We start from the raw sequence: 15,941 nt of genomic DNA on the forward strand, positions 1-15,941 counted from the left end.
CTCATCTGTATTACGCCAATAGCCTCCAATTGCCTTAATTCATCTATAGCCCATCATTACAAGGACAGAATTACCCACCTGAAAGCTAAATCAGATCCTATAATTCCAATGAGAGTAGATGACATAGGGCACCTCCTCACCTCGCTCAGAATAAAATCTCAAGTACGTACTACAGCCTTTAAGGCTTAATGTGACCTTTCATTTTGTTTCTGACCTCACTGTCTACCATCCTCAGAGCAACTTATTCCTTCCCTCCAGCAACAGAGGTCTTGCAGTTTCCTGAACATGCAAAACATGCCGTCACCTTAGAACCCTGTATTCATTGTTTCTTCTGGAATGCTCTTCTCCTGAAAAGCTACATGATTCCTTCCTCCTTGAACACACATTTCCAGACTAGTCTAGTCTACATAAAAGTTGCTAAAAAATTCACCTTCACTCCCTAAACATTTATCATTTGTTAGCCTTCTTTACAGCACACATTCTCAGCTGCCATGTTTATTTATTAATTTATGGGTTATCTCCCCAAATGGAAGTTACAAATCTATTTCATCTGCCACTAAGCTTTCTTACTTCTCTCTCATTACTCAAACTTGTCTTCCAATTCACCAATTTTCTATTTAGTACCATCTAAGCTGCTGTTTAATTTGTCCACTGAATTTTTAATTCCTATTACTACTTTTATTTCTGGCTATTCTATTTGTTTTCCATTTTTTCAATAGCTATAACACATGTAAAATTTTCCATTTTAAAGTTTATAGTTCATTGGTTTTTAGTAGTTTTGCACCCATCAACACAATTAATTTTAGAATATTTTCATGATACCCCACTTTCCCTGCCAAACAACAGCAAAATACAAACACTGTACCCATTAGGAATCACTCCACATTTCCTTCAGGCCCCGAGGTTCTAGACAACCACTTTTAAAATCCCTATAGATTTGCCCAGTCTGTACAATTTATATGAAACAGAGGACTGGTTTCCTTCACTTAGCGTAATATTTTCAAGATTCATCCAGGTTTTTCCACGTATCAATTATTTAATTTTTAAATCTGCCTTTCTTCTTCTTTGCTTTTTCTCACTCTCACTTCAAAATATTACTAATTCTTTCTTTTATATCAGGTTTGGAAACTTCTTTAAAGATCACCTTTGTGGTTGTAATTTTTCACGGTCAGTATATCTTAGCCATTATCTTTGGGTAATTTGTATGGTTTGAACTGAGATAGTTAATCCCCAAAGCTTTACATTTTCTTCTGCAAGGAAATTCAGGAAAAATGTAGCCTTAAAATTGCTTTATCTTGTTTTACTTAGTTTGGGGGTTCCTGCATGCCTGGTGACCGAACTCAATTGTGGTATAGGTATAGCTTCTTAGTTACAAATTGCCAAGAGGCATTCTTCTTTTTGAATTGTGGATTATCCAACCTGAGATGAACAAGGTACTTATCAGACCTTTCCTGGTGGGCATATATTTTCTTCTCTGACAATGTAGCCTCGATCTTGTTTTAATGTGAATGTTGTAATTCTAATTCAGTCTTCTGTTGATCAAAAGTCTTGTCTCCTAAAGACAAATTATTGTTCCTAATAATACAGGAACCTCTAAACTGTCTCACTACCCCAAAACATGAACCAGAGTCCACACCTACCCCTTTAGACTTTAGTGTCCATTATTGTCCTATGGGATTTTCTCCCTGTCTTATAAGCTCAACTACAACATTCTAAACAATACTGGTGTTTTACTCAACATTTCTTTTGTGTTTGGAGATATTTTCAGGAATTGAATCCTCTGTAATTATATGTAGCCAGAGGCTATTATGGCACTCAAAGAAAAAAATTAAAGGATAAGGTAAGTTATAATCTACATGAAGATATTTAGTAAGTCTCAATATTATATCACATAAAGTTTACATGAATGGCTTATGAATTGGTATATGATTTTAAATAACTTCAAGACATCCTACCATCAAAGCGCTAGGAAGACAAATTTCATTGCTAAAGTACATTAAGTAGTATTGTGCTCGGGGGAGACAAAAAACCCAGTTCATTTTTCCCTGAAAAGGTACGTGGAACTTACAGTGCATTGTCAAATTTCCCAGAACTATATTGGTGAACATAAGAAGAATAAGCCAAGTCTTCATGAGCCGTTGCTACATGGATATTTTTGCCACCAAACACTGACTGCCGAATATCAAGGGCTGCCTGAAATAGTCATGAAAATATTTGATAATGCTACAAATCTTTAAATAAAACACTAAAATAATTGAAATATATTCTATATGTACACTTACATGAGTTTTGAAAAATAAAAAGCCCAATGTATTTAAATCATAATAGAAAATGAAAGTCATTTATAAGGCGTGATTTGATGAAGGTTTAGTGGAATATAAAAGGCAATGGCTTAATAGCAAAAGTTATTCAAGTCTTAGGAATCATGCCAATTTTTCCTCTTTCTTCAGAAAAAAACTGCAAAATCAAGGACACTTTATCCAAGGCAATGCCATAGTTCATCATTCACCTGGAATGACTGAGTTAGGCCTAAATGGATTGCTATACAAAGGTAGCTATTATAATGACAACTGCTAAATCAACTATAAATGCAAGCAAACCTAAAATGGAAAATGTACTTTTAAACATAAAGTCCAGTAACTCTTCCAGTGGATAATTCTTTAATTCAATTTTCTAGTCATTACTTAGCTATAAAGATCTGCATCCACTTTATGAAGGAGCTTTAGAAGTTTGTTTGTATAGTATCCTTAATACATTATAATTAAACACAGGTCAGCAAGTCAATTGAGGTAGCAAGAAAAAAGGTGTAACCTTTAACATACCTGATAAATTGCAACAGATTGACATATATTATCTACATTGAGTAAGTAGAATCCATAATCTAACAGTGTATCAGAATATTTGGGGTGTTTGGATCCAAAGTGATCCCTATTTAAAAAGGAAACAAATAACTATTAGTACATAAAGTAGAAAGACTATTTGAAGTAGCATTTTTTATTAATAATCACCTACCGTGCCAAATAAACGGCATGTTTTATCAACTGTTCTGCTTTCTTAAATTCACGTTTTACCACACAAGCCTAGAGATAAAAAGATAAATTGTTACACAGCTCTCAAAACAGGTAATTTGCATAGTAAGTATAGATTATTTACTCAGACTATTATGGCCAAAAGGTTCTCTTTAGAATTACTTTCCTCCAAGTACTTGAAAAAGCCTATTATACACACACCTGTAGATACTCTAAAACAAAAGAGAAGGCTTGGACAGTCATGCCTAATACAAACATACGAAAACAAAGTTATCATACAAAGCTAATACACTCTCATTCCTCCGTTTTTAAAATATAGGGGCGTAGGGGGAAATCACAATGTTATTTTATAAGGTATTTGCATCTCAGTTCTATAATTATTTGCAACCATCTTTTGTAGCTTGTATCTAATAATTGTTAAGTATACAAAATTTCAAATTTTTTCCTTAAAATATATTAATGGATGAGGACAGGCAATTGTTTTAAAATTATAAACGTAAATTGCACATAGGAATGTAAACCTTAATTTTGCTGTATTTATATCAAATGTTTCATGTTTTGAAATAATTAAAAAGATAGTAAAAACCCTTTTACAACTCTGCATTATTTCTGCTGTTTCCTTGTGCTAAAAGGACTGAATTGCTACTTCCCTGAAATCTTGGCCTCTTCTCAATCGACAATCTTGACTGAAATTCCTGTTATCTCAGCCAGTAAACTGAAATATCAAAAACTTAGCAACCGGTGGGCAGAAATAGTATTTGAAAAGCACCCTAATGCTTTCAGGCCTCAGGGCACCATAGTAGTAATATTAACTACTACTCAATGGCCTAAAAGAGTTCAAGTATTTATGCACTGAACAAGATAATCTAGACAAAAATCAAAGAAGGACTGACCATCAGGTCAAGTATAGAAAGCTGCCAATCTGTGCATCTGCGATACTATGACTGAGATATAATAACAGGCTACCTGTCAAAAGAAAACACACACAGCTTTGGCATAAGGAATTTAGATCACTGTAAAGGCTTAAGAAAAACAAACTCAAGATAGAATAGCCCCGATACATTACTTTGACATTTATTTTTCTGTGAGCTGAAAGTGAACGGTTTTCTAAGTGAAAGAAAATTAAAGTCTGTAAGAGAATTCTTAGAAACTTAGATTTCTAAAACTGAACTATTTAGAAATGGATCTTGTTACTCTGTGGGAAAAAATGCAATAACGAGTTTGTTAAAGAATAGGCTAATTTTGAAAAACCTGATAAGCTCTAAAATTAATTTAAATTTATATTCACCTTAGAAGCTTGTCTTAAAACATCTACTACAACTTTGACAGGCAAGCCAGCTGTAATTTCTTTCATTGCTTCAATGCACCATTTATATGCCTTAAGGAGAAAAAAAATTAGAGGCAAAATTTTTTCTTGTTAAGCTTTCAAATATTTGATTAAGAACACACACCAAATGCTCATGTTAAAACTGAAAGGCTCTTGTTAAATATTTCAAAACTATCTCTTGTAACAATCAGAACTTGGGATTATGGGACATATATTCAGGAAATCAAAGGCAAGTTCTTTTCTGCCCAGAAGCATTTGCACATACTGCTCCCTCTGCCTTAAAATGCATTCCCACCTTTCTCCAACCTCTTAGCTCACCTAACCTAGACTAGGTTTTTCTGTATTTTCCCATACTTGCCCTACTGTGTTGTTAGGCTGTAGTTGAGTAGTTGTGACCCAGTGATTCCATGTGACAGGGTGGAACTGCTCATTGGATGGTTGGGGCTGTAGCCTGTATGGAAGTAAGCTCCAGGTCTCAGACTGCCAACTATTCAGTTACCAATTGAGCACTTAACCATTCTCGTCACCAGAGCTCTTCCTATAGCATTTCTATTTTAACTGCCTGTGTAGTTGAGTGTTTCTTCAGTCATCTCTTCTAAGCATTTCATGTACATGAGCACATTTAATTGACATACTATCCCTATGATTATGTGAGAAAGTGGCAGGCAGTATCACACTTGGGTATCAATGAGGAACAGGTGAAAATGCCCTTCCTCTTAGAATGCTTAATGAAAGAAAGGAAAATAGTATACAGTAAGTATTTTGGATATTAGTAACTACTACAAAGAAAGAGACAGACAGGTCATTGAAAACACAATGCCATCGAGGGCAGTCCCACTCACAGTGAACTTATAGACCTTACAGAGTAAAAATGCCCCAGAGCCCTTCCAAGGCTATTGTAACGGAAGCAAGCTATCCCATGTTCCTCCTGGGGAGCTGTTGGTGGATGATGAACCATCAACTTTTTGGGGTAGTAGCTATGTGATTAGTACCACCAGACTCCTGAAAGATCATGAGAAAGGGCCACTCACTCAAAGCTCACTGCCACAGCATCGATTCTAACATAGCAACCCTGTAGGACAGGTTGGAAGTGCCCTTGTGTATTTCCGACACTGGGATTTTTTATAGCAATTTCGAATTGCTGACTTGGCAGTTAGCAACCCAGTGCATAACCACAACTCCACCAGGGGTCCGGAGGGTCACTAAGAAGAGCATTTTTCAGAACGGGTGGTTGGCAATGCATCTGTACAAAGGAAGAGATTTAAAGCCATTGGTTGTGCACCTAAACAACAGCTAGCATCACAAAGAGTGATACAGACACAGCATGAGGCACAAAGAAAGGACTGTCAAGTCATGGATCCTCAAATTGACATTGTATTCCACCAAGCTACTGCCTGGGTCAAGGTTTCTCACCTGAAAAAGAGCCGAATGTGTAATAAAGCCCAACCCCATTTCCATCAAGTTGATTCTGACTCAGAGTGACCCTATCCACATAAGGGAGGTTTCAGAGGCAGTCCATCTTTATGAGCAATTGTTTCCTCTTTCTCCTGCAGAGGGGCTGGGAGGGTTGAACCACTGACCTTTTGGTTAGTAGGCCAATGTTTACCTGACAGAGCATACCAGGGCTCCTTAATACCTTGCTGAAAGTAGTCTTTGTATCTGTATCCTTTCTGCTACAATAAAACTGTAATAACTATAACAATTTTGACGTTCCCGAGGTGGCACAAATGGTTTGTGCTTGACTACCAATCCAATGGTTGGTTGGTGATCTGTACCACCCACGGGTACTATGGGACAAAAGATCTGGCAAACTGCTTCTGTGAAGATTACAGCAAAGAAAGCTCTATGGAACAGTTGTACTCTGAGACACATGGGAATGGAGTAGATTTGATGGCAACTCACAACAGTACGTAAAGCATTTTCCTGAGTTATGTGAGTTGCTCTGGTGAATAATCAAACCAAAGAAACTAGAGAAGACAGAAGGGAAGAAGTGAGAGGGGCCATGGGCTGCAAGTTTGCTGCCGGCATCTGAAGGTCTAGAGCAGACTTGAAAGTCTGGAGGACTGTGCCTATTTAATTTGTGAGATCTGACCAGCTTTAGGGCAGGGGTCCTCAAACTTCTTAAACAGGGGGCCAGGCCGTTCACTGTCCCTCAAACCCGTTGGAGGGCCAGACTACAGTTTAAAAAAAACTATGAACAAATTCCTATGCTCTAAGGAGCATACTGGCTGCACTTTTCCCAAGACAGAGAGGTTTGCCATTTTAGCAATTAATCACTTACAAACCTCCAAATCGAAGTGCAAAAAGTAACTGCTGGTTAAATTTCAGTTGCTCACTACAGAAAGAATGGAAACTTAAATAAAAGACACGTTTGCTCTGCTGAGTGGGTCTGACCTCAGATTAAGACGGATGGGCCTGGAGCTGGATATAGGTATAGAGGATAACAAGATATAAATTGCTCTAACAGATAGAAAATCGTGGAGTTCCAAAGGGCAGTAAAGATATTAGGGGATGAAATGATGAGAGTAGAACTAGAGATGGCTAAGTTCTTATGCAAAGAGAGAAAAGGTCCGTTGGGTGGCAAACGGTGTGTGCTTGCCTACTAACCTAGAGGTGAACCCACCATGAAAGCCTGGTAATGTTTCTGTAAAGAGTTATAATCAAGAAGACCCACACGTGGCCATCATGAGTCAGATTCTACTAAATGACACACTGCACAGATCTTATTTTGAAGTAAAAGAACAAAACGGGGCAAAAACACCCGGCGGGCCGGATAAATGTCCTCGGATGCGGCCCGCGGGCCGTAGTTTGAGGACGCCTGCTCTAGGGGTTAGGATCAAACAAAATACTCTATCTACAATTAGAAATAAAATTAAGAGTGGAAATGTATTGGAATTAAAGTCATACATTCAACCATGAGAATGAACTGCTCTTAGCAGCTGCAAAGACCAAGAGTGAGGTAGATAATAAACACAGAAATGATTCTGTCATCTGTGTCACATAAACACCACCGTACAATTATTCTAGAATCTCTGGTTTCCTTCTAATTGCAATTTTCCTTTAAGATGGAATTCAGGGTTGCTATGTGTCATAACTGGCTTAAGGGCAATGGATTTGATATATAAATGTACATTTATCTTCATGGAACAAAAAACTAGGAAAATCAAGATAAGGATAATTTAAAATAGGAAAACTAATGACAACTTTCTGACAGTGTGAAATAATTAGATTCTTCCACTAATAAACAATCTAAGTACCCACAGAGGATTTCCCAACTATGGGCTTATTAACACCAAAGCATTAATTTAATAGTGTAAAACTAGAATTGAAGCTATCTTTTAGTGTGAGGCAGGGGAAGGAGCAAAGTAATGCAATATAATATACATAAAACTTAGCTCCCCACTAAAAGTCCTGAGAGTCCAACTAGAGCTTCATTTTATCTATTTAATTATTTACATTTTAAATAGAACACAATCATTAAAGGTTCATTTGACCAAGCAAGCCCATTAAAACAATTTAGGTAGAGATCTATTTGCTTAAAAAAACCAGTCTTTAAGTTTTACATGTCTGAGAGGGCTTCAAAAGTTCATGAAATTAAAAAAAAAAAAAATCAATCGCTTGGAATACTTCTGTTAAACCTTATTCAACTACAATTGTGTATTGCTGGAAGACTAAATTGTGAAAATGACATTTATTGCACAAATAGATGATTATTTTACTCATCATCCTGTTTTACAGGTTCATATTGTCACAACGAAATTCACTTCAAAACACTCACTCACGTGAACGATTCAATGTATGATCTCTAAACTATGTGCTAATAAGACTGCTGAAAACCTAAACCACTCACCTCATCATAGTGACTTTTTGCAAACAGGAGTGCACACAATTCCCCATAGAGTGCGGCTTTATTTGCTTGTTGGCCATGTGTTGACAATTTATCCATAAACGTCTGAGCTAACTTAAACGTTTCTTCACCTAAATGATATTTGCAGTTTCCGTTCCGCACATGAAGCAACCTGTAAAAACGGAAATATTATTCTTCTACTTTTACACTGCTAACATATGATACTGAGAGACTCTAACCAGACACAAGAAATGGAGCAATGCTCCTGACTCGGCCGGGGACTGGCTAATGCCCATGAACGAAAGGCTCTTCCCAGAAAGCTTTCCATGATTAATTTCACCTAACCTTGATTCCTTACCCTTTCTACTTTGTGTACTCAGTACAAGCTACAGCTAAAGTAACAGCATTTGTTTTCTGTTGCAAACCCCAAAGTAATATAGTTTCATAGATAATTTGGGAAATAAGACCCCATATGTGGAGGCATGGATAAATAACAAACTCTGATACAGACACCCAATGGAAGATTATACATCCTGAAAAAAGAATGACGAGCCTGTCAAACACGTCATAACCTGGGCAAGATCAGAAGAAATTATGCTCAGCAAAGTTAGTCAATCTCATAAAAATAAGCATTTCATGACACCATTATGAGAGAGGAAAAATTTGTTTCAAACTAAAGGAAAAGATTTTGAAGACTGATGAGTGAGGAGAGGGAGAGCCAGAGCTAAAGGGGGTGGGCTGGAAAAGAGCAAGAACAAACTACACATAGGTGGGGTTTACTAGAATACCATCACAGCTCTGGTACAACCGGCTGTGCAACTACTTATAGTATGCTTTTCTTTGTATGTGTTATATTCCACAAATAAAAGGGGAATAAATAAGCAGAAACAGAGAAGGGCCACAGCCTTAAAAACCCTCCAACTACAAGGCTGGCCCCAATCAAAACCAAACTGACCCCCTATCCAGAAGTTGTGCTACAAAGGACAATAGTAAGCCTACAGATTGGGGAGAGGGGCCAATATGCCACAACTACATGGAAGCAAACCAAGAAGCAAAAGAGAGAGAGCAACGGTCTAGACCCCCTATCGGCACACTAAGTCTGGAGGACGACGTTCCTGCATGGAGAGAGGACTGTAGGACCAACAACAGCTCAATACATGATGTCCCCTCACTGGAGCACACCCAGACACAGGACAATACTGGGGACACATGGTGGCAACAAAGCCCTTGAGGAGCCCCCCAAGTAGACTTCAGGCCAGGAGGGGCAGCTCCCGGAATTCCCCCAGGTCAGTGGATAGATCTGGATTATGCATTTTTTGGTTAGTTATTATCTTTTTTTCCTTTTATTCAATTTTTGGTTTGGTCTCTGTTATTGTTGGTTTGCCTACTTATATTAGATAGGCATGGAAAGCAAGCTCAAGGAGAAAGCAACTGAACTGATGGTTCCAGAGCGATTTGGGGGGAGGGGCTGGAGGAACGGGGCAGGGAGCAAACAATGCCAAAGACAGGAACAAGTAGGGAATTAAAATCAACAACAAGAAAGATGTAGAGACCTGGAGATGTCAGAGCAACAACAATGTAGCTGAGAGGAATAACTAAGAGGCAGAAGGGCGAGTGTGATGGTGGGGCAGGAGAAAGGTAAAAAGAAACAGGAAAGATCGAGGAAGAAAAGCTATGGATAGAGTATAAGCATAGGTGTGTACACATATAAATACATTACATAAAAATAGAGGTATTGGCCTATGTACATATATTTATATGGCAATACCCTGAGGTATTGGACAGACTTTGGGCCTCTCCACATGCCCTCCCTCAATGCAAGAACACTTTGTTCTAACAACCTGGCATTCTGTGATGCTCACCCTCATGTTCCCTATGCAAATATGAAGAAAGCTGATGGTGCCTGGCTATCAAAAGATAGTGTCTGTGGTCTTAAAGGCTTGAAATTAAACAAGCAGTTATCTAGCAGAGGAGCAACAAGCCCACATGGAAGAAGTACACTAGCCTGTGCGATCATGAGGTGACGATAGAATCAGATAACAGGCATCAGAAGACTCAAAACACACGAACAAATAAAAAAACACATTGTTGATAACGATGTGGGTTGGAGCAGAGACCCAAAATCCATTGGAGACAAGGGGACATCTCCTCACAGAAGGGTCACAAGGACGGGATGAGTCAACCAGGGCGCAGTATAGCCCTGATGAAAGACACAATATTCCTCTGGTGCCTTGAGGCTTCCTCATCCCTACTATCATGACCTCAGTCTTGCCTTTCACTGTGGGCTAGACTGGATCATGTGCACAGGTAAAAGTAAGAGAATCCAGGAACAGAAATGGGAGTAGCACTATCAAGAAGGTAGGGGGAAGGTGGGGAGGAGAGGGGGAAGGGGGACCCAATCACAATGACTGACACATAACCCCACCCTCCCCAGGTGGACGAACAACAGAAACCATGTGGGGATGAGAGATAGCCGTCAGAGTTAAGATATGAAAATAAGAATAATTTATAACTAACCACGGGGTCACGAGGGTAGGTGGGGAGGGAAAATAGAGGAGCTGATGCTAAGGGCTCAATAGAAAGTGTTTAGAAAATAATGATGGCAACATATGCACAAATATGCTTGCTACAACTGATGTATGGATTTTTATAAGGGCTCTAAGAACCCCCAGTAAAATGATCTTTTATTTAAAAAAAAAAAAAAACCCTCCAGATTTCTTATGCATTTGATGGCTTTCTGTCCAGTAAGACAAGTTCACTACACTTTTATAACTTTCATCCTCTATGATGGAAAATACAAAGTTCTTTACACAAAGTAATTGTACAGCTATGCTGACTAAAATGCTCCAGGTCAGAATGCATTCTAGACAGTAACAGATTGTATATCCCCTAAGCCACAGTACTGGATATACATGTATAATGTTGGCTTGAACATTCTGTCCATGTACCAGGCTAATACAACTTTCTCAAAGTGCTTGGTCCCAGGAGGAATAAAAGCAAGGAAACAAGTATGAAGAAGTTAGGAAGCACTCTTCAGGAATATGAAAATCATGTTGTTCTTGCGGCCAGGTGCCTTAGAGGGCGTTCTGACTCATAGAGACTCTACATACACAGAACAAAACACTGCCAGTCTTGCGCCACCTTCATAACTCTTCTTATTTTTGAGCCCCGTGCTACAGCCACTGGGTCAATCTATCTTGTCAAGGGTCCTCCTGATTTTCACTGTCCCTCTACTTTAGCAAGGATGATGTCCTTCTTCAGGGACTGGGGTCTCTCCTGAGTAATACTTAAATTTCCTTTTTCTCTATATCTAAAAATCCTGAGAAATCAATAACCCCAAATGAGAACAATGAAATAATCTTCTAATGTCTGTTATCCTTTTGTAAGAGTGGAGGGTGGTAGTGGGATAGAACAACTTCAAACGAACCAGGACTTCTCAGTAAAGCGGTAAATACAATACAATGCCAGAGTATATTCTTCTCATAGTCATTATATAGTAAACTGCCTTTAAAAAAGCCTAGAGCCATCAAGCAAAACAATCCAGGACCAAGGCTAATCCAAAATTTTCAATAGAGAATGCTTCCTATTACCAAATTCTAAATCTAAAGTTGTTAAAAAACAGTAATTTATCATGCCACACTAGAATAATGAGTTGACTGAATCTTGTTTTTAACTTTCTTTGTTTTTTATTTTGAACATTTTATGATGGTTTAGATGAAAGTTTACCAAGCAAAGGGTTTTACCATTTCACAATTGATATATTTTGTTTTGTGACATTAGTTGAAATCCCCTCAATTTTCAACAGCAATGGTTCTTCTTCCCTTAGGCCATTTTCCAATCACTCATCTTTCCTGCCTCTGACCTTTGTTTTTGGGCAAACTATATTCTTTTCTTTTTTAATCATTTTATTGGAGGCTCATAAAACCCTTATCACAATCCATACATACATCAATTGTATATAGCACATTTGTACATTCGCTACCCTCATCATTTTCAAAACATTTGCTCTCCACGTAAGCCCCTGGCATTAGCTCATTTTTTTCCCCCTCCCTCCCCGCTGTCCCCTCCCTCCCACATGAACCCTTGATAATTTATAAATTATTATTTTGTCATATCTTATACTGTCCGACGTTTCCCTTCACCCACTTTTCTGTTGTTCATCCCCCATATATGTAGATACTTATAATCGGCTCCCCCTCTCTACCATACCCTCCATCCACCCTCCCGGTATCGCCACTCTCACCACTGGTCCCAAAGGGATCATCTGTCCTTGATTCCCTATGTTTCCAGTTCCTATCTGTACCAGTGTAGATCCTCTAGCCAGATTTGTATGGTAGAATTGGGATCATGATAGGGGGGAGGGGGGTGGGGGGAGGGCACGGTGGAAGCATTTAAGAACTAAAGGAAAGTTGTATGCTTCATCGTTGCTACACTGCACCCTGACTGGCTCATCTCCTCCCCGCAACCCCTCCACAAGGAGGCATCCAGTTGCTTACATTCACAATGTTATGACTTTTTGTTCTGATGATGCCTGATACCTCATCCCTTCGACACCTCGTGATCACACATGCTGGTGTGCTTCTTCCATGTGAGCTTTGTTGCTTCTGGGCTATATGGCCGCTTGTTTACCTTCTAACCTTTAAGACCCCGGACACTCTATCTTTTGATAGCCTGACACCATCAGTTTTCTTCACATTTGCCTACGCACCCACTTCGTCTTTAGCAACCATGTCGGGGAAGGTGAGCATCATGGAATGCCAGTTTAATAGAACAAAGTATTCTTGAATTGAGGGAGTACTTGAGTAGAGGCCCAATGTCTATCTGCTACCTTAATACTAAACCTATAAATATATACACATAGATCTATTTCCCCACCCTCATAAATATATTTACATATGTACATACCTTTATTTAAACCTCTATAAATGCCCCTTGCCTCCTAGCTCTTTCCTCTATTTCCTTCTACTTTCCTCTTGTCCCACTATCATGTTCAACCTTCATTTGGGTTACAGTAATTCCTCTCAGTTACATAACCCTTGTTCACGCCCTATCAGGCCTCCCACACCGTCCTAACACCGATATGGATCACTTGTTATTCCCTTGTCCCTGGCTTTGTTAACACCACTACCTTTCCCCCCACCTCCCCCACGCCGGCGGTCACATTGTTTTCTCCTCCAGATTGTTCATCCACCCTGTCTTATTTAGACAGACCTGCGGAGATACTAACATGCACAAAAACAAGACAGTGCAAAATCAAGCAACAAAAGAAAACAAACCTACAAGCCAATGACAAAACAAAACAAACAAAAAAACCCAACCCAACCCAACAACAAAAAAAGAAAAGCTTGTAGTTGGTTGAAGGACTGTTTGTTGGCCTTTAGGAGTGTTTTCCAGTTGAGTCTAATGGGGTGCCAAGACCTGGCCAAAGTCTATTTTTGGCATTCCCTGGGGACTTCGTTGCTCTGTTCCCTTTGCTGTTCTGTTGCACGCCCCACCACATGCAAACTACATTCTTAAGCAAAAATTAAGGGAATAGGATGGTGTTTTAGTGTATAAATGCGAAAGCAAGTCTACTGAGACACCATTTGTTCTATTGATGTAGACAAAAACTGGTAGTTTGAAATAACCTGTAAGTCAATGGAAAACAAACCACACAAGAAAATAACTGAAACAGAAAAAGACCAAGTACAAACCAAATAATGGTAATTCATAAGATAAAGTTTTGAGAAATTCCTAGTCAACACCCAATGTATTATGTGCTAGTCATTTATGAAGGAATAAGCGATGTAAGGATGAACAGGACAGAGTCTTTTTGCTTATAAGGCACTTAAATTCTACTAGTGAGAAATGTGTTTAAACAATTTTATTTAAAGGTAAATACTATAAAGGTTGCAAAAATAGGCAATGTAATCAAGAGGGTTTTTTGTGGGGAGGGTGAGGTATGTTTAGGACGGACAAGAAGAACTATTTTGAGGAGATAACATTGAGTTGACATCTAATTGATGAAGAAGCAGTCACAAGGAAAAGGAAACAGAAGGAACAAAAACAAAAACTGAAAGTAAACTCACTGCCATCCCGGTCATTCTGGCTCACAGGGACCCTATGAGACAGCAGAACTGCCCTATGGGTTTTCAAGACTGTACTCTTTACGAGAGTAGAAAGCCTCTTCTTTCTTCTGCAGAGCAGTATCAAACTGTGGTCAGCAGTCCAACACATAACCCACTACGCCACCAGGGCTCCTTCAGAAGCAACGGCAAGTAGAAAGACTAAGAAGGGAGAAAATCTCGTATACACAAAGAAAAAAGGAGACCAATGTGTGTAGAGTGTAGTAAATTTTTAAAAATTACATAGAGATGAGACTAGAGAAATAAGCAAGATGGTAAGTTGTTTTGATTTTAACAAGTAAAGTGATCTAATTTGTGCTCTAGAACAGTATTTTCTAGAGTGAGTAATACAGTCCCTGGGGGGGAGGGGGCGCGCATTGGACAGATCCATGATGGCTGCAAATGCAGATACCTATACTTTAGCATGAATTAACAAAAGTTTCTAATTGCTAGGGGGCACTAAATATATTTTTCCTTTTCTGAAAAGAGGGTGGGGGCAGTAGTAATACTAAGTTTGAGGATGTTTGTGCTAGAACAACACTGTCCACTAGAACTTTCAGAAATGTTCTACATGTATTTTAAATGTGACAAGTCTGAGTGAAGACTGATTTTTAATTCAATGCATTTGAATAGTTATATATGGTTAATGACTACAGCATTAAGCAATGCACTTCTATAAAGATTACGATGGCAGTAGAATGTGGAGTAGACAGAGCACAGTCAAGAATGAAAAGAAAGCAATCAGGAAAAAGATCTTACAATCATCCAAAGGGAAAATTTCTTGAGGGGGACAGAAAGTATGGCATTACTAATACAAATTTAATAGTTATCAAAGAGGGTCACAGATTGAAAGAAAAAAGATCACGCAGGGAGTCTAAAGTTAGAAAATGAAAAGAACAGTGCTCCCTTCTCATTTCCACAATTCTAAGAATTACATTTCTAACTATGTACATTTTCATTTAGCTTCATGGTAGATTTTTCCCATGATACTAAAAAAATAATAATTGGTATATAATGAAATAGCAACTTAAACGTATTATGCCAGAAAGGCATGGCTTGATATTTTCTTCAGTCCCTGCTAGTTAACTATTGAAAATAAAGGGCAAACTGAACACACGGAGACTCTCCAGAGTTTGCCTGTCCATCTGGGCTGACATTAAAGCAGGATGCAGAATCCAAGATATTTTTGGCCTAAAAGAGGTTCTAATTTTGTCTCAATACCCAGTCTAGTGAAAAGGTAGCCTTTCAAGGTTCTCCAAATGTGGCTCTGCCATGCAAACAAAACATTTATTATAGCAACATTAAAATGTCTGTTTGGTCAAGAGGTGTTATTATAAAAGCAAATAGCATTTGATTGGTTAAACTCTTTACTATTTGAAACGGAAATTCAAATATACACAGCATTAGTTTCTGGAAATTATAAGAATGAACACAGTGACTGAACAGATTCTTATCAAACACATGACAAAACTAAAACACATTAAAAGAAAACCTAGAGGAAAATGACCTCTTGCCTTCTTACAAGCGTCTTTACTACGATTTTGAAAATCAAGATGGGAAAGTATTTAAAACAAAGACTGAGAAAACAACGGGACTGACAGTTCCGGGGGGACATGGGAGAGGGGGAGGAGGGG

At 38.5% G+C, this 15,941-nt stretch overlaps 1 protein-coding gene across 1 annotated transcript in view; it reads right to left on the bottom strand.

Moving 5' to 3' along the window:
• APPBP2 (amyloid beta precursor protein binding protein 2) overlaps positions 1-15,941 on the bottom strand; it is a 68,213-nt gene that overhangs the window by 10,563 nt on the left and 41,709 nt on the right. The window contains exons 5-9 of the mRNA XM_004706989.3: positions 8,207-8,375; positions 4,318-4,407; positions 3,013-3,080; positions 2,823-2,928; positions 2,069-2,193 (exon numbers count right to left, since the gene is read on the bottom strand). Of these exons, the coding sequence (XP_004707046.1) occupies positions 2,069-2,193; positions 2,823-2,928; positions 3,013-3,080; positions 4,318-4,407; positions 8,207-8,375 (558 nt within the window). The remainder of the gene's footprint in view (positions 1-2,068; positions 2,194-2,822; positions 2,929-3,012; positions 3,081-4,317; positions 4,408-8,206; positions 8,376-15,941) is intronic.

The sequence above is a fragment of the Echinops telfairi genome, unplaced genomic scaffold (genome assembly GCF_000313985.2).
Source record: "Echinops telfairi isolate 266 unplaced genomic scaffold, ASM31398v2 ScPeMD7_7458;HRSCAF=8496, whole genome shotgun sequence".
Lineage (NCBI taxonomy): Eukaryota > Metazoa > Chordata > Mammalia > Afrosoricida > Tenrecidae > Echinops > Echinops telfairi.